Source organism: Psammomys obesus, unplaced genomic scaffold, assembly GCF_907164565.1.
Source record: "Psammomys obesus unplaced genomic scaffold, mPsaObe1.curated_primary_1811, whole genome shotgun sequence".
Taxonomy (NCBI): Eukaryota; Metazoa; Chordata; class Mammalia; order Rodentia; family Muridae; genus Psammomys; species Psammomys obesus.
In genome coordinates this window covers 1-18,799 of record NW_026591622.1, presented here as the reverse complement: position 1 = coordinate 18,799, position 18,799 = coordinate 1, and the positions used below count along the sequence as shown (strand labels likewise).

The window sequence follows — 18,799 nt, the reverse complement described above, 5'->3', positions numbered from 1 at the left end:
ACACACACACACACACACACACACACACACACACACACACACACTCTTCAGGCCTCTGTGAATACCTAAACATAACATGGTATACACACCCTTCCCCCCTATACACACCCTCTTCTGGCCTCTGTGAACACCTGAACATACATGGTATATACCTACACACATGTATGCACATACATATTAAAATTTTTTAATAATCTAGAGACTTAGAATTAATAAATATCACAAAAAGAAAAATAACCAGATATTCAGTATTAGAATTAGACTAAGTGTGTATGTCTCTGGTTTTGAAAAATAAGTCTAGGGGATAGATAAACGTTGCAAATAGTGCTAGGTATGAAATTGAAAAAAAAAAATACACCCTTGGAAAAAATATAGAACAAACACCACAGGATAAGTAATTCAGTTTCTTCAGCAAATAAATTGCAAGCATTTTGAGTGATAAAAGAGGAACCTGTATATTAGAGAAACTAATATATTGACTAATTGTCATGTTCATATTCTTTTTAAGTGTATTTATTTATGTGTATGGCTGTTTTGCTTCCATGCATGTCAGTGTTCCATGAGAATAGGGCATTGGAATTTTCTGGACCTGGAGTTACAGAATGTTGTAGGTGCTTGCTATTGAGTCTGGGGCCTCTGGAAGATCGGCTAGTACGCTTAACCAATGAGCCATATCTCCAGCCCCTGTTCCTTTTAAAAACAAGTCAACTATAGGAAGATATCTGAAAGTTAAATGTTAATTCTGTAGACCCCATTTTTCAGACAGATCCCAACTCTTGAGTCCATAGTTGGTCAAAAACTCTAAATCCCAAATGCCGGTATTATAGACATGTGCCACCACACCCAGCAAACTGATGTCTTAATGTCTTCAAATGTTTTGCTGGTATTAATGTTTAACTTTCAAATACTCAACAATGGTATTGTGATTGTTTTGGAGTTTTAAAAATCATATACTTAAATATGAATAAAATGATAAAATATCTTGTAGTTGTTGAAGCCAGGTGATAGTTAATCTTGCCGTTTGCAGTTACGTTTGTCAAGTAAAGGACATTTCTGTTCATTTGTTTTGTTTTGCTTTTTACCCTAGGGAAAGCTATGAAAAAGTGGGTAGAGTCCATTGCTAAAATCATCAAGAGGAAGAAGCAAGCTCAAGCAAATGGGATAAGCCATAATATTACCTTTGAAAGCCCACCTCCACCAATTGAATGGCATATAAGTAGACCAGGACAGTTTGAAACATTTGACCTTATGACACTTCATCCGATAGAGATTGCACGGCAGTTAACACTTTTGGAGTCTGATCTCTACAGGTTGATAGTTTTAATTTCTTTATATTTAAAGAACTCTGGATATACTTTCTACCTGCTTTCAGAATATTTTGCAAATTATTCATGAATGTTTAAGAATAACTGTGAGGCAACACGGTGAGAGGACTGAGACCCTCCAAGTTGTCCTCTGACCTCCTCCCATGTGCTGGAACACGCACACTCTAGATAATTGTGTGTGTGTGCGCGCGCGCGCGCTTATTTGTTCTTCTGGGTGGGTGTTTTTGTTTTACTGTGTAGTGGCTGAGTAAGCCTAATTAGAGACAGCAGTCCCTAATGACAAGAAAATGAATACTTCCAGAGAATAGCAGCTGTTTCCAAGGCAGTATTCCTGTCCTACTCCTCATACTTTCTAGATTACTTTCATCTGAGGATAGTACAGGCAGTCGGTATGGATGTGAGGTTCTTGGCAGATAAATGAATGAGAGACAAGTCTTTTTCCCTTTCACTTAGAACCCAGGCTCCAGTGACTACTGTAGACCATGTAGGTAACCACTCTATTGACAAATAAGCCCCTGCCATGATTCTATGAAAACCTTTCTGAATCCAGAAGTCCTCTTTTGTATCCTAGCGGGGTGTGGTGCTATAAGTCTGTCATCCCAGAAGTCATGAGGTAGAGGGCAGGAGGATCAAGAGTTCAAGGCCAGTTTCAGCTTCATAGAGCAACTTTAGGGCTGACTTGAGCTATATGAAGCCTGGTCTGAAAAAAAAAAAATAAATGAAAAAGTACAAATATCCTGAAGAAGTTATCTTCATCGGGAGATTTTTTTTAATTAATTAATTATTTGTAATGGGTAGTTTGCCTTTGTGAATGTTGCCTCTGGGAGTCACAGACACTTGTGAGCCATCACATAGCTGCTACAAATTGAACCAAGGTCCTCTGGAAAAACAGCCAGTTTTAACTGCTGAGCCATCTCTCCAGCCCAGCAGTCTTGTTTTTTTGTTGCTTGTTTTTTAACGCTTGCACAGGGAAAAACAAGGCTATATAAAGGTCAATGCTCTGGAGATACAGGAAAGAATCAGAGATAAACTCTCATTAGAATTGTGTCTGTGGTTGGCACTGGCTGTGCTATTCAGAATCTGACCTTTAACACGCCACCGAGTGTTTATAAACAGCTCATTAAGAAGGTCATGCTATTTTAAGTGATGTGGAATTACTTAATGTGGAAGGTAGTCTTCAAAATAGGTATGCATTGTGATTTGTGACAGGTAGACAGGAACGTGTTAAATGAGGCAACAGTGTATTGTACTGAGTAAAGTTGTCTCATGAATGAATGTGATATCAGTTAAAAAGTAACACGGGTGTCATTTTTTAAAGCATATAGTTCCATGTAGACATGCTTTTGTGGCATAGACATGTACTTCTTGTTATGTGGTTTGTTTGATAGAAGAATGGTAACATACAGACATTCGTATTGTATGTAAATTTCTAGTGAAATAGTAGTTCTAAGTAAGAAAATGTATTCTAAAAAGCCAGGCATAGTGGCACATACCTGCAATCCCAACCCTTGGGAGGCTGGAGGGAAAAAAGTAAGAATTGAAGGCTCTATTCTGATACAAAGAGAACACAAGGCCAGTGTGGACTGCATGAGTGTCTGTGTAAGAGAGCAATGTCAGCGCTCTGACAGAGCTGTTAGCAAGTATTCATTTCTTTTCAAGACTAGGACACTGATGGCAGCGACATTGGCTAGTTTTTAAGTTATAGAATCCTGACTCATTAATGAGTTAATCTCTTCTGGTTTTTATTTTAAGCATTCTAAAATATAGATAATAATCACTGTCCATGGACAGTAAGAAACATCAGAAAAGATTGAAACTCTTACAAGTCTCCCTAATTACTGTTCTTCATTACCCCCTAGAAATTACCGTAACCCAGAGCTTGATGTTTACTCTTCCTCTGATTGTCTTTTAATTTAGCTTTCTGTGTGCACAGCCCTAAGTAATACAAAGTATTAACTGTAGACCTTAAAGCCACATATATTTATGATGCCAGTTGTACCAAGTTTTTTATTTAGATTGTTTTCGATATTTGTTCAAGCTGATGTCTAGTTCAATTTATTTATTTTAGCCACTGTATAAATTCCATTATGATGATTCTAGTTCTAAGGTTTTTTCTCCTGAGTGATAAAACATTTTTCCATGTTTATGCTGATTGGGTCTGTTTCTACATGAATGAACTAACTTGCTCGTGTATATTCAGTTTATGTTGGAAGTGTTTAGATAATTCTGATACTAATCTTTGTATGGTGAGCTGTATTGATTGTTGTTCTTCAGGAAAGTCCAGCCTTCTGAACTGGTAGGAAGTGTCTGGACCAAAGAAGATAAAGAAATAAACTCTCCAAATTTATTAAAAATGATTCGCCATACAACAAACCTCACTCTCTGGTTTGAAAAGTAAGTTTTCATTTACTTAGTAGTCATAATGTTTAGTCAAATTTAAGCTAAAACTCTGGCTTTATAAAGAAGTTTCTTGTTTTCTAAATGAAGTGAAGAAACTCTTCTAAGCCATGAATATTTTATTTTTAGATGCATTGTGGAAGCAGAAAATTTTGAAGAACGGGTGGCAGTGCTCAGTAGAATAGTAGAAATTCTGCAAGTGTTTCAGGATTTGAATAATTTCAATGGTGTGTTGGAGATAGTCAGTGCGGTCAATTCAGTATCGGTATACAGACTGGACCACACATTTGAGGTAAGTTTTAGCTTGAATATTTCTTCTTTTCAGACAGCAGATGAAATTAACAGAAGAAATTACTTTTACCTACTTTTAAGCGGTTTTTTGTTTTTGTTTTTGTTTTTTTTTTAAATCTGTCCTTTCAGCCTGTCACGGTGGTACACACCTGTAATCCCAGCACTTGGGGAGACAGAGGCAGGTGGATCTTTGTGAGTTCAAGGCCAGCCTGGTCTACAAAGTGAGTCCAGGACAGCCAAGGCTACACAGAGAAACCCTGTCTCGAAAAACAAAAAAATAAAATAAAAGTCTGTCCTATCCCCTTAAATACAGAGGTATAATTATTAACGTACTCATGTAACAGGATATATACTGGTAAGTGTAGATTTGTTTTCAGTGACACATTGATAGTCTCATAAATGGCAAAGAATTTAAGTATATATTTAATATATAAGTGATTTCTTACTTACTTTTAATGTGTAGTCAAAGAGATAACCCTTTCTGAAACCTAAAATTATTTTATTTTAAATTATAGATTGTTTTATTTTAAATTGTGAAGTAATAGTTAATATTTCTTTTATAAATCTTGGGAGATACAGAAGTACACGGATTTTTTATCTTTTAAATTAAAAGGGAACATCATAATGTATATAGATACCTATGACATGCATCTTATTTTTATAAACATTGTTCTGTTTATTGGTTTGTCTCAACAAGGTTTTTTTTTTTCCAGTGGCTACATAGTTTTCTGTCTTATGGATGAATTACAATTTAGCTTGTTATTCTATTGGGAACAATTAAGTTATTTCTGATTTTTGTTTGGATATATAATTTATCATGGACCATTAATTAATTAATATGTTTGTTCATTCACTTGTTTTAATGTCTCTATGAAACCCAAATTATTTCCCTAGAATCAGTTTATAGAGACAAAAGTCCTGGGTCAGAGTTTTTTTTGGTTTTTCAGATTTTTGATACTTTTGCCAAGGAGTTTTGCCTTGAACATTACTATATTAAATTTTTATAGATTTCATGGGCCAATAAAAAAAGTTGAAAATTTTTATCATATTAAAAAAAACCTGAGGTTATTATTTTAATGTATTTATTAGCCACTTTCATTTTTTCTTTATGATTTATCTGGTCATGTCCTCTCATATTTCCTTGTATTTGTAATTTATTTATATCTGTGAACGTTTTAGTATGTTAGACATTAAAACAAACTAGCTATGGACCCCAAGTTTCTATATCGAGCGAACTCTCCTCACTATGGGTTTTCACACTTAAAAATGTTTCTCCCAAGTGAGGTGAAGGTAGGAGCTCAGGTGTATTATCAAAATGTTGCCTTTAGAAACATGGGCTCTTATCGTCTCTGAAAACCAGTCTAGCATTATATGTTAAAAGTGAAACCAGACAGCCATTAGATCAGAACCATAGAGAACAAATACTCTTTTCAAATACTGCCGACCGGTAGGTCACCTGGATGCAAACATGGTGACTCTGGCATTGCCGCAGTGGCAGGCAGCTGGAGGCCCCGGGGTTCTCTCAGCTGGATGGTTCACTGTGTTGTGCTGCACCTGTAGGGGGGTGGATATTCAGCTGAAGATGAAAATTGAATAGGGTCTTTGCATATTCCCCTGGGACAATATTTGTATTGGGTGGGGGGGGGGGGGGGAGAGACATAAGAAAACTTCAGAATGACTAATTTCATTTTTATATAACAAACCTAAGCCTTGCAGGGATCTGTCTGTTCACGGTCCCTGCCTCTCCAGCACTGAGATTACAAGCAAGGGCCATAGCACCCCGCTTTTTATGTGCCTGCTGGCCTCAAACTCAGGTCCTCATCCTTCATAGCAAGGACTGTACTGGCTCAGACATCCCTCAGGCCTAATTGTGCTTTGTGATGTTCAGTGTAGCAGATCCCACGGTCCTAGTCTAATGTTTTGTCTTTTATTAAATCTTTATTGACCCTCAAGGCCCAAAGCAGGAAGAGTAAGAGTTAAAGGCAAGCCTTCAGTATATTAAAAAAAAGAAAGAAAGAAAAAAAAAAAAAGGAAGATCTTTAATTTTGTTGGAAATCCATTTTGCATATGGGGTGAGCTTGGGCTCTGATTTTACTTTTTGTTCTATATGGCTGCTCAGTTGCTCTCATACATTTATTCAAAGTTCATTTTTTTTTTCCCACATTGACCTGTTGAGCCTTCTGTATCATAAATTGGGTGTATATCTATGGGTTTGTTTCTAATCTATTTTTAACCTATATTTTTCCTATGCTGCATATCTAAAATATTTAAAGTAAAATATCTAAAATGCTTTAGAATCAGCCTAAGTTTAACTTTAAAAAAAAAAAAGAAATCTGAAGTTTACTAGGAGTTGTATTTAGCTTTGTAAGTCACTGTAAAAGAGTGACAGTTTTATAGTTATGAGCCCTCCTAACCTACACCAGGAATGTGGTGTATCTCTGTTTATGATTTCATGACAGATACCTTCACTCTATTGTTATCTATATTGGAATCTTTTAAAATTATTACTTCCTTTTTGGTGAAAAATTTTTATATCTAGAAATACAGTTGAGTTTTGTTTGGCTTTTATGTATAGCAAGATTGCTAAATTTTCCTGTTAACACTCTACATATACATTTGGGGCTCTTTCCCCCAGGGACAGTCAGTTACAACCTTTGGGAATAGTGATGGTGTTCCCTGATCCTTTCCGCCCCTTGTCCATGTTGTCTGGGAGTTCTGTAGAGTATTAAATAAAGCTGCTAAGCAGCCACATGTCATGTGATGTGGGTCTCAAGTGACATGTTTCCTGTGGGTCTGTGTGTATTTGGGCTTATGCTCAGTGGATTATAAACTAATTTATGTCCAGTGAGAAAAATACAGTAGTGAGATAAAAAAGAAATGCCTATCTTTACTTCATTCGCTAATTTCTTCTAGTTTTCTTACCTTCCTACATTTGTTTACTGCTAAGATTTACCCTCAACATCAAAAAAACCTTTTAAAGAACAGTTAGTCCTGAAGGATTGTAGTTCTTTGTGACACTGTAATTTATACCTAGATGATTAAAATGATCAAAATAAGGTCCTGAGGGAGAACTTTTAAAACTTGTAAGTCTTCTAATTTATAGAAGAAAGAACCCAGATTCTTAGTTTTCATATTTATACATAAAAAAATAGAAAAAATCATTTTTTGCAAATGTCCAAAAGAATAAGACTACTCAGAATTTTTTTTTTTTTTTTTTTTTGAGACAGGGTTTCTCTGTGTAGCTTTGGCTGCCCTGGACTCTCATTGTAGACCAGGCTGGCCTTGGACTCAGAGAGATCTACCTACCTCTGCCTCCCAAGTGCTGAGATTACAGATGTGCGCCACCACGCCCAGCAAGACTCAGAATTTTTTCAATCATTTTAAGTATTTGTCAAATTCTATAAATTCTATGGTTCTGTATTCTTATGGATCTTAAATATGATTGGATTATATGCAAAGTTTATATTAATATTCTATGTTTTAAAGGCATTGCAGGAGAGGAAGCGGAGAATTCTGGACGATGCTGTGGAGTTAAGTCAGGATCACTTTAAAAAATATCTACTAAAACTTAAATCCATCAATCCACCTTGTGTGCCTTTTTTTGGTAAGTTCTAAAATAAGAATATATTTTTAAGATGAATGTGTTGTAACCAAAAACAAAACAACAACAACAACAAAAAAAAAAACAGGGTCTTTCTAGATAGATTGTCCTTTTGTAATCATGTCCATAAATACATACAAATTTATTATTTATCTGTATTGTTAAAAAAAGGTAAAAAGTATTTCCTTGCCTATATAATGAAGATCAAGATAACTGCATCTTTAAATTGTTGTAAGAATTTAAAATACTTTATCTGTACTACTTGACACAGTCTTGTAAAGACTCTGATGAAGTTCAGCTATTTTTATTTATCTATGTCACATCTGCAATGCTTGTTAATTATTATTATAAAAGTGCTTTTACAGAGTCTTTATAAAGATTTTTTAAATTTTCTAAGCATTTTTATTTATTTATTATGTATACACTGCTGCATGTACACCTGCACACCAGAAGAGGGCGCCAGATCTTGTTATAGATGATTGTGAGCCACCGTGTGTGGTTGTGGGAATTGAACTCGGGACCTCTGAAAAGGAAACCAGTACTCTTAACCTCTGAGCCATCTCTCTAGTTCCTTTATAAAGATTTTTTTTTAAACTCAGAATTACATTAATATAAATTACATTGAGCAGAGATTTTTAATGTGACTTAAGTATAATTATGCATAATAGTAAATACACATTCTGAAAAAAGCTTCATTAGGTGTTTTATGTAGACAACATAGAGCACACTATACACACCTAAGGGGAACAAGCCAGTCAGTTAATATGATCTCTTTGGAGTTGTTTTCTTTGTTGTTATTTCTTTTAGATGAAATTTTGACTATTGAATATTTGAATGTTGGTCTCAAACTCCTGGACTCAAAGTTATGCCTCGGTGTCCCAAATAGTACCATTGTGCCACACCCTTGAGGTAGCCTTGAGACACGATAAATGTGAGGTATTTGAGCTGGTGTCATCGTAACACAGCACTCTGCTCTACAGAAAATTTTTTTCTTATAAGTAAAATTACACCCTAAAATTATGACAAAACTATCATATGACAAATGCATAAGCCATAAGGTAACTTTTTGTTACCCGCTTGCTGTAGTTGTATGTATTTTTTAATAGGGTGGGTCAGCAGCAGTCTGTGTGTCTATACTGGAGTCACCAGAAACCCCTGAGTCCTGCACCGTGCTGCACTGTTACAGCAGCTGCAGCAGTCTCCTCAGCTCCCCCTCATTTGGGGGATAGGGTTCTGGCAGTTGAGCATATACGATAGTCTTGATCTACAGCGCGGCCCTTTATTGTAATTTCATGGGACCACTGTTGTCTATTTTGTCCATGGTTCAAACATAATCATGTGGCACGCGACTGGCTTCACTAATGGAATTGGACTATTATTTAAGTCAAGGTTGTTGTTGTTTTGTTTTTAACCATAGCACTGTTGATTGAAGTTGAGAGGAAAAAGTTATTTGTTGTGAAGGGTTGATAATCACATTGTAGGATATTTAGCAATCTCCTGGCCTCCTGTTCACTAGAGACCAGTAGTACCCCAAACTTGTAATTACCAGAAATGTTTAAAGATATCCCTAACTATCCTTTCTATGACAAAATTGCCTTTAGCCAAGAACCACTAGTTTAAGTGAATTAGTAATTATACATAAAAAGGGATTAGAACCTTTTTTTTTTTTTTTCTAAGTGATAAGCTCAAAGAAGCAGTTGGTCTTACAGTTTTTTGGTTTTGTTTGTTTTTGATCTTATGGTTCTTAAGCAAAATTGCTTAATTTGTTGATAGTCACTTGCATTGGCATTAAATATAAAATTTATTATATATATATATTAAATATAAAATAAAGATCATTGGCATTAAATATTTTAAGTATAATCTTAAAACATTTGATGAGACTTTAAACACACAGGGTTTAGATATACTTAGCTTGCCATTTCTTAGAACAGTAGCCTTTAATTTTAGTGGAGGGTCGTCTTCATTTTCTTCATGATTTAAACTATGTCACAGATTGTTAATAGAGAATCACTTCCGTGTCTAGGAGTTTTGCCTTTTTGCTTCTCGAGGCGGGACTGCTGGGCCAGCTCCACCAGGTCAGTTGCCTTCCCAAATGATTGATTAAATGAGACCAGTCTTAAAATAACTTCAGATATTTTTTGCTAGGAATCTACTTAACAAATATTCTGAAGACTGAAGAAGGGAACAATGATTTTCTAAAGAAGAAAGGGAAAGATTTGATCAATTTCAGTAAGAGGAGGAAAGTGGCTGAAATTACTGGCGAGATTCAGCAGTATCAGAACCAGCCTTACTGCTTACGGACAGAACCCGAAATGAGGGTAAGTATTTCCTTATTTATCTTTGAAGAAGATGGTGTTACGTCCTGTGTAGTTGCCAAGAAATCTCACAGTGATGCACCTCACTCTGATTGCCCCTGAAGTAAGCTAACCTTCCGCTAGCAGTGTAAATACCACTGCACTGTACTGCTGCGCTGTGGCTGACATCCCTGCTGGGCACCTTCTCCTGGGAGGCCTGCCTCTTCGGGCAGCAGCTCAAGCAACTCTTCCAAAAAGTGAGAGAATGGAACAGCCACGCAATAAAATAAAACCCACTGCTTCTGCTATAATTGAGCGATAGCCATTTTAGATATTTCACATCTACCAACATAACACTGAATCCCTTCATGCGATTACTGTGAAGGATTTGGAGAATAGTAGGTATAATGCATCACAGAGGGTTTTTTAACATTCTGTCAGGGTTTCATTTTGAGTAATAATGTTTAATATGGATTATACTATACCACAAAATACGGGATAAATTCTAAATGAATAAATTACAATAGCATGTTCAGGTAAATGAGTTTTATTGTGTTGTACTTACTTGAGGTTGTGAACACATTGTGACTGTCAATCACTAGTCACAATGAAGAACACATTGTGACTGTCAATCACTAGCCACAATGAAACTTGCACTAAGGTTTAGACTGAAGCAGACAATATAGGAACTGCAGAGGCCATCTTTAAAGAAAATGGCGCTTAGCTGCTAGCGGTTGCCTGTTTTATCCCTTTCTTCTATCATTACGCCTGCCCTCACGGGAAAAAGGAAATATATTCTTAAAGCCCAGGTTAGAGTCTGCAAGCAATTTCCTATGGAAACAATGTTGTGCTGTAGTTGAGTACACTTGAAATAGTACTTTTCTCATTTGTGTTTCAGAAACATCAGCTACCATGTTTCTGTGATCTTCTCTGTGCTTCTTGCCACCATTCAGAGCAAATCTACCTTCCTTAGAACTGAGTCAAAGTAAATTTAAAGTTAAACAGGCCCAGGCATGGTGGCTTATGTGCATAATCCCAACAGTTAAGAGGTAAAACTAGAGGATCAGGAGTTCAAGGCCATCCCCAGATAGATAGATAGATAGATAGATAGATAGATAGATAGATAGATAGATAGATAGATAATAGATAGAGGCTGTTCTAGGCAACATAAGACCCAGTCTCTAAATTGGTGGATGGATGGATGGATGGATGGATGGATGGATAGATAGATAGATAAAATAGCCATTCCTTTTTCAAACCATAGTTAACCAGTTTAAATAATATTGGAAAATAAAGCAAACATTGGGAAAATGAAGAGTACATCTGTTACAGCTTTTTATAAAGGATAAAATTACTGTTGCCTGATAGCATCTTAATTTAGCAAAGTGGAATTCAAGAAGAAATTATATGTTAATAGTATAATTTTCTGACATTTGTAGAAGGCCTGAAAATTAAAAAATCTCATTTTACCTACTGTTAAAGTTAAAACCCAGTGTCTGCTTTTGTATGTGTTCCTAAACCCCATAAAATTCAATAAAGCTAGCCAGCTGGGCACATGCATGTGATCCCAGCACTTGGAAAGCTGAGGCAAGAAGGAGAATCACAAGTTCAAAGGAGCCTGGGGTTTTTTGAGACCCTGTCCCATAAAGAAATTAAATTAAGCTAAATCCAATAATTGGATTCTGGTGTTTATGTTTTTTTTTTTTTTTAAGAAAGCATAAGAAATGTATAGAAAAGTTTGTGTACAAAGAAGTTTATCATTATTAGCATAACAGTGAGTCAGAAAATACCAGTGTGGGTGAATGTATAGGTTAGTGAAATCAGTCCTAGGACATGCTAGATGAGTAACAGCATTAGCATTAGTGTGTTCACGCAGATAATAAAGTTCAGAAGATGGTGAAGTCCCAAATCATTTTATCATTTGTAGTTTTAAAAACTGAGGTGCAGAGCTAGAGAGATGACTCAGGATTTAAGAGCATACACTGCTCTTCCAGAGGACCAGAGTTCAATTCCCAGCACCCGCATTAGGTGGCTCATATTGTCTGGTAACTCCAGCTCCAGGGGAGCCATGGCACCAGCACTCATGTGTGCCCACACACATGAGCGCATGCACACACAGACACACACACACAAACTGGTTTTTTGCATTTTACTAAATCATCTCAATTTTCTACTTAAAACACTTATATTTAAGCTTAGAATATATACTTGTAGTAATTTTTTTTGTATAAACACAGTTTTTTGGCCTTGGAGGGTAAACAGAAAAATGTAAAGCTATAATTGTTTTGTCAATTAGTTTTGAATATACCTTAATCCAATTCACTGCACTTTTTTGCTTATGTACAACATACTGTGCTTTTCAGCCATAATCGTCACTGTACAGTCTTGCTGCAAATCCAGAGCAGAAGGAGCAACCTCTTTGACCGTCTCAAATACTGTGGTGTCTTGTTTTAGTGTTAACATGTTCAGGATCTGATTTTAGTAAGACCTAAGGTGCATACATATATTTATGTGTTTAATTTCAGAGATTCTTTGAAAACCTCAACCCCATGGGGATTTTATCTGAAAAGGAGTTTACAGATTATTTGTTCAACAAGTCACTAGAAATTGAACCCCGAAACTGCAAACAACCACCTCGATTCGTAAGTCCATTGTAATCATGGAAGGTTTTTATGTTCTTAAAAATACTTTTAGTATTTAACAATCTCTTCTCTTAAAATTGCTATATAACCAATAGCTTTTTTTTTTTTTTTTACTCCACAGTACTATTCTATTTCCAAAATTATGTACGCAGGGTTGGGGTGGGGCACAGAGATAATGAGTGCTTACTTAGCATGCACAAGACCCTGTGTTCACTCCCTAACATCACAGAAAAGAAAATAATAATACTTAACAGAAAATGCCAACTTTTTTTTTTTTTTTTGAGACAGGGTTTCACTGACTGTCCTGGACTTACTCTATAGACCAGGCTAGCCTTAATCTCAGAGATCCACCTGCCTCTGTTTCCTGAGTGCTGGGATCAAAGGTGTGGACCACCACTTCCCGGCTTCAGGTGTCAGCCTTTTGATAGAAACTGATAAAAAAAAAAAAAAAAAAAGTACTGGGTGTAAAAACTAGATCCACATACATACTAAATATCCTTCATCTTAGTATTATTTACTTACCTGTCCATTTTTGTACCTCCTGATGTAAGAGGAAAAGTATAATAAGTGAGGCCCCAAAGCAAGTATCTGTATGGAACAAACGAAGAGGCCAGAGAAGGAACTCAGGGCTGCACTGTGGGGCGCCTCTGGCACCACTGTGGCCCCTGCCGTTGGTTCTGCAGTGACACAGGAGAGCTCCCTCTCACTGGAATTTGCTGCAGTTCATAGGTGTTCTGGAGATTTTCAGTGACAGCAGCAAGAGTGGAAAACCAACCTAAGTATCCAAAAGTAAAACTAGGTGAGGGAACAAATAAAAACCATCAGAACAGAGCTGTCTGTGATAAAACAGTGAACTAGGTGGTTTTGTGTCATCCCGTCCTCATGATAGTTGTATGAAACAGATTGTTTCCAGTGCTAGGGATCGAACCCAGGACATGTATGTTAGTAGGCAAGTGCTTTTCCACCTGAGCTACACTGCATCCGGCTGTGACATAAATCATTTCATCATTTATAGTGTAAAAACTGAGGCGCAGGGCTGGAGAGAGGGCCAGAGGTCAACTCCCAGCACCTACCTCAAGCAGCTGGCGTCTTCATGTAACTCCAGCTCCAGCAGATCCACGGACACCTGAATTCATACGTGTACACACACTCCTAAGTAAGTGTAATAAGAAATGAATATTTTTAGTAACTGAGGCTCAGCAGAGTAAGATAGTTTCCAGATGATGGAGCTGAGTGTTCCTCAGGTTTTTTGATTCAGAATCCTCTTCTTTCATTGGGTTATCACTCTTCGGGTATTTTTAGCATAGTAGAGCAGGAAGAACAGTAGCACTTTTTATGAAGTCATTAAAGACTAGTGTAGGGATTGTTCATTTGCTTAAGGTCCGGAGAAAAATTCTTCTAAAAGATGAAGCACATGTAACATCATGTTACATAAATTCTGTTCCCAGGAAACGTTTGTGAAATTAATATATGGGTGGTGTAAAAGGGAAATTTAGGATTGAGTAGTTAGGAGCAAAAAAGTTGCTTACACCATTATTTTTAAGAATTTTATCTCTAAAATTATATTTAAAAAAGTTTACTTATCAAGTGCATGATAATCTAATCAAGTCTGGAAATTACTTCCAAAATCCCACAGACTGCCCTTGAAGATAGTGATTTTTATCACACTCTTTAAACAGTGTGCTTTAAACCAGGGCAAGGTGGTGCACGCTTTTAATTTCAGCACTCAGGAGGCAGAGGCAGATGGATCACAGTGAGTTTGAGGCCAGGCTGTTCTACAAAGAGAGCACCAGGAAAGCCAAGGCTGTTAACACAGAGAAACCCTGTCTTGAGAAAACAAAATAACAAAAGAATGCACTTAAAAATAAACAAATTACCTGCGTGCTAGTGCTATTTTAACTGTAGTTATTTACTTTTCCCAGCCTAGGAAATCAACCTTTTCTTTAAAATCTCCTGGAATAAGGCCCAATGCTGGCCGCCATGGCTCTACCTCAGGCACTTTAAGAGGGCACCCGACGCCTCTGGAAAGAGAACCATATAAGATAAGCTTTAGCAGGATCGCTGAGACGGAGCTTGAATCAACAGTGTCAGCACCAACGTCTCCCAACACACCGTCCACCCCACCCGTGTCTGCTTCTTCAGACCACAGTGTGTTTCTAGATGTGGACCTCAGTAGTTCCTGTGGTAAGAATCTAACGAAACTTCTTGGTAAGAGGAGGAGTTTGTGTTTTGAATAATTGGTTTCTTCTTCCCAGTTGGAGAACTCTGGAACCTTTTGTTCCTGTGTGTTGTGGTTGGTTTGAATTGTCAGCCTGACACAATATGGAATTACCTGGGAAGAGAGTCTTCCTGAGGGATGGTCTAGGTTAGGCTGGCCTGTGAGCATGTCTGTGGGGAATTGTTTTTATGACATGAACTGAGGTGGGAAGACCTGACCTCTGCAAGTGACACCACTCCTCAAATGGGGTCCTGGGAGCTCAGGAGGCAGAGGCAGGTGAATGGATCTCTAACTTCAGAGCCAGCCTAGGCTACATAACAAGTTTCTAGCTTGCCTGGGCTACAATGGGATATACTGTCACTTAGAAAAAAGTGGGAGTGAGCTGAGCAGAAGTGTACATACACTGCTTGCTGTTCCTGACTATGGGCTATAACCTGGAACTGTGAGCTGAAATAAGCCCTTTCTCCTCTGAATTGCTATTGTCAGGATATTGCTACAGCAACAGGAAACAAAACTAAGGTACTGTGATGGTATGGAATGTGACATCTAAAAGAAAAAGTGGTACTTAATAGAAAAAGCAAAGCAGCCAGGCAGTAGTGGCGCATATCTTTGATCCCAGCACTCGGGAGGCAGAGACAGCCTGGTCTACAGAGTGAGTTCCAGGACAGCCAGGGCTACATAGAGAAACCCTGTCTCAGGGAAAAAAAAAAAAAAAAAAAAAAAAAGAACAAAGTATTATGTATGCATTGTATGTGTATGTTTTCTAATTTATTTAGTTAACAGAATGAAATGAAAAAAGATTGTGATAGAGAAGAAATCAGGCTACAGAAGAAAACATTGTAGGTACAATGAAGATGAGGCTCATGTTACAAATTAGCAGGACAGAAGGTGTGTTATCTGTATAGTGCATTTTACTTTTGTGGACACAGTGGTTGAGACAGGGTCTCTATACCTATGTACCCTAACTTTCTTACTGTATGGACAGTCTGACCTCGAACTCCCAGAGTTCCATGTGTTTTTGTCTTCTGAGTGCTAGGATTAAAGGCATGCGCTAGTGTATTTTTTTTCCCTTTAAAAAAAATTATCCATGTTAGCTTCCTATTCAAATGAATTTTTCTTTCTAATAGGCAGCAATACCATCTTTGCTCCAGTCCTCCTGCCACAGTCAAGTAAGTAAGACAGAAGTTGTTACAGTGAGATGACTATAAAGATAATAATCTGGTTTATTGAAAGTGTGTTTTATATGGGGGGGTTAACAACGTTAAAAGAATAAATGAAAGAAAAGTTTTTTCTTTTTTTTTCATCCTTCCCTCTGCCTGTTCTCCTCCCCTCCCCCCTCTACTCCCAATCCTCACCCCACCCCTTCCCAGGCTCCTCAGATGCTAGGCAATGGCAGTACTGAGCTGCATCCCCAGACTAAAAGAAAATATTATAGATAGTCTGAATCACTTGCAACTTGGTACTGCTTAAATTTTGTTAATTTTTTTAAATTATCTTAATCTATATCTTAGAGCCTGTCTGAACTTGAACAAACTACTTCCCATTTTCACACTTGTAGGGATCAAATGAAGTAACTACAGAGAACACCTAATCTATTTCTTGGCCTAGGATGTAGAGTAAATCCATCTCACTTACCTGACTTGAATCACGTCTAGTTTATTTCTTCAAAGAAATGATACAGTCAGCTCTTCATGTCTGTAGCTTACCTATTTGCAATCAACCAACACAGATTGAGAACATGGTTAGACCAACAATGGCTATGCATGTACTTGAACATGCACAGGCCTTTTGCTATTGGCATCATTCCCTAAACAATAGTTTATGTAAAGTTTACATTGTGATGGGTAAGATAAGTAAAATCTAGTGACAATGTTACAGGATATATACATACACAATACCATTTTATTTAAGAGACTAAAACATCAGTGGATGCTTAATATCCCTGTAATGTCATGGAACCAGCTGTTAGATACCAAGGGACAACTGTACTAAATATTTATCAAGTTCCCAAACTAGCCTTTCTTTATCACTTTTTTCCCCCACATCTTATTAAATCATTATTTTAAGTTAAAAAAAAAACCTATTCTACCATTCATATTTCATAATTTATTACCTAAGTGTTAATTCCTTTTTAAAAAAAATTAGTGTGTAATGTGTGGGTGCATGCTTATGTGGGTAAATGTGTATGTGTACACATGCATGTAGAGGTCAGAGGTCAACGTCGGATGGCATTCTTTGGGAGCTTTTTGAGTCAGGATCTCTCACTGGTATGGAGCTCATTGATGAGACTGGACTTGCTGGCCAGTGGACTGCAGGGATCCACCTGTTTCTATCTCCCAAGTTCTAGGTTACTATGCCTGCCGCCATGCTAAACTCCTTCCCTCTCTACCCTCTTTCCTGCCTCCTTTCTGTCTCTCCCTTGGAGTTGGGTAGGGAAAAAGAAGTGAATGTTAAAGTCTCATTGTAGAAACATTCATGTTACATGTCCATTTTTGCATGTGCTCTGGGGTCAAGCTTAGGTTCTCATGCTTGAGCAACAAGCACTGTATCTGCTGAGCTACCTCCCAAGCCCATAAATGTTGGTAACTTTTGGTATTTATTTGTGCCAGCATAGTGAGTCCTGTGGAAGAAGAATACCTGTAGTCTCTTACGTGTTTTGTTGCCTATATTTTTAACCTTTATCAAAATTACATATGTGAAGAATGTTGAAGGCAGACAGTGCTTCCAATACTCTAAGTGAGCTGAGCAGCAGTTCCCTGCCTCTTGTCTTCCCCTTGTTCTTGTTCTCTGATGCCATGTTCACATTCCTAAATGATGTTTCGATATTGTGTTCTTTTCTGGACCGTTACTTGGACAGGGTTGGTCGCTTGTGGATGTGAGAGCGGCACGTGCTCTATTGTTTGTGTCATGTTTGGATCACTGCTCAGTCAAGTGTAGTCTGCCTGCTTACACTGCCTTTGTGGTACACCTGTCCCCTGCAGCTGACAGTTGGCTTGTTCTGCTCTGTGCTGTTCTTAAACAGCTCCTGATCACGTCCTCCCCTGTCCTTTCATAGCAGTTTTCCATGAAGTCAGGCCTCGTAGGAAACTTACCCCGATCTTTAAGTGTTTTTCTCTTTAACCTGAAAATGTGTTCTCTGGTGTCCTTCTTGGCACCTCTGAGCTCTGCACTTGTTGAGGCTTCATCTCCAGATGTTTCTTGACTTTCTTGGAGTTTATTTAGGTTTCCTTCTGTTCTGTGGTGGAAATGTTCTGTGTATTGGTTACATACTCAGAACACCAGTCCTGTCTGCCGGATGGTGTCCAGTGCCTGTCATACCTGAGCCCATCTCTTTCTCTAGGTGACTGTCATTTCACAGCGAACTGTGACACTGCCCTTTCCTTCCCTTGGACTCAGTGAGTTTCTAGAAATATTCTTTGTAATTTTGGGCTAACCATGCTCTATACTCTGCTTTGAGAGTTCATTTTTCTTGTACCTTGTTCCTCCAATTGTCTTGTTTTTTGTTTTGTTTTTCTGACATTATCTCTTTTTTACTTTGTTCTGTTTCCTAGATTTTGTTACATTATTCCCCATCTCTTCAGCATATTCCCTTATGTCCTTATTTTGAATGCCTAGGAATTCTTTTTGGTTCCCTCTTACGCACCTTAGTTTTTAAAAGATGTTTATTTGTATATATGTATGTGTGTGTGCCTGCATGAGTTTATGTTTCCCATGTGCAGGTAACTATGGTGCTCAAAAGAGAATGTTGGGTCCCTGTGACTGGAGCTATAGGTAGCTGTGAGCTACCATGTGGATGCTCAGAACCAAATCTGGGTCCTCGGCAAGAACATTAAGTTCGCTTAACCACTGAGCCATCTCTCTAACTTCTTCCCAACAAACTCTCTCTCTTTCTCTCCCCTCCCCCCCCAGCTTTTAAATACCATCCCATTCTGGTTTTCTGAGTGTACTGTCTTCTGTCTCTTGGTATATTAGCTATAGTGTTTTTTTTTCAAATCTCTGCTTGAGGAGTACTCGAGTTTTAAAGCTGT

General features: G+C 37.6%; 1 protein-coding gene across 1 annotated transcript; it reads left to right on the top strand.

The window, feature by feature from the left end:
- Positions 1 to 1,091: 1,091 nt before the first annotated feature.
- LOC129680053 (son of sevenless homolog 2-like) lies at positions 1,092 to 14,737 on the top strand (the record flags this gene model as incomplete). Its single annotated transcript, XM_055611541.1, is given in 7 exon segments — positions 1,092 to 1,310; positions 3,600 to 3,719; positions 3,852 to 4,014; positions 7,500 to 7,617; positions 9,763 to 9,935; positions 12,437 to 12,553; positions 14,476 to 14,737. Coding segments are annotated over 7 exon segments (1,168 nt in total), but the record flags the coding sequence as incomplete, so codon positions are not given.
- Positions 14,738 to 18,799: the final 4,062 nt, after the last annotated feature.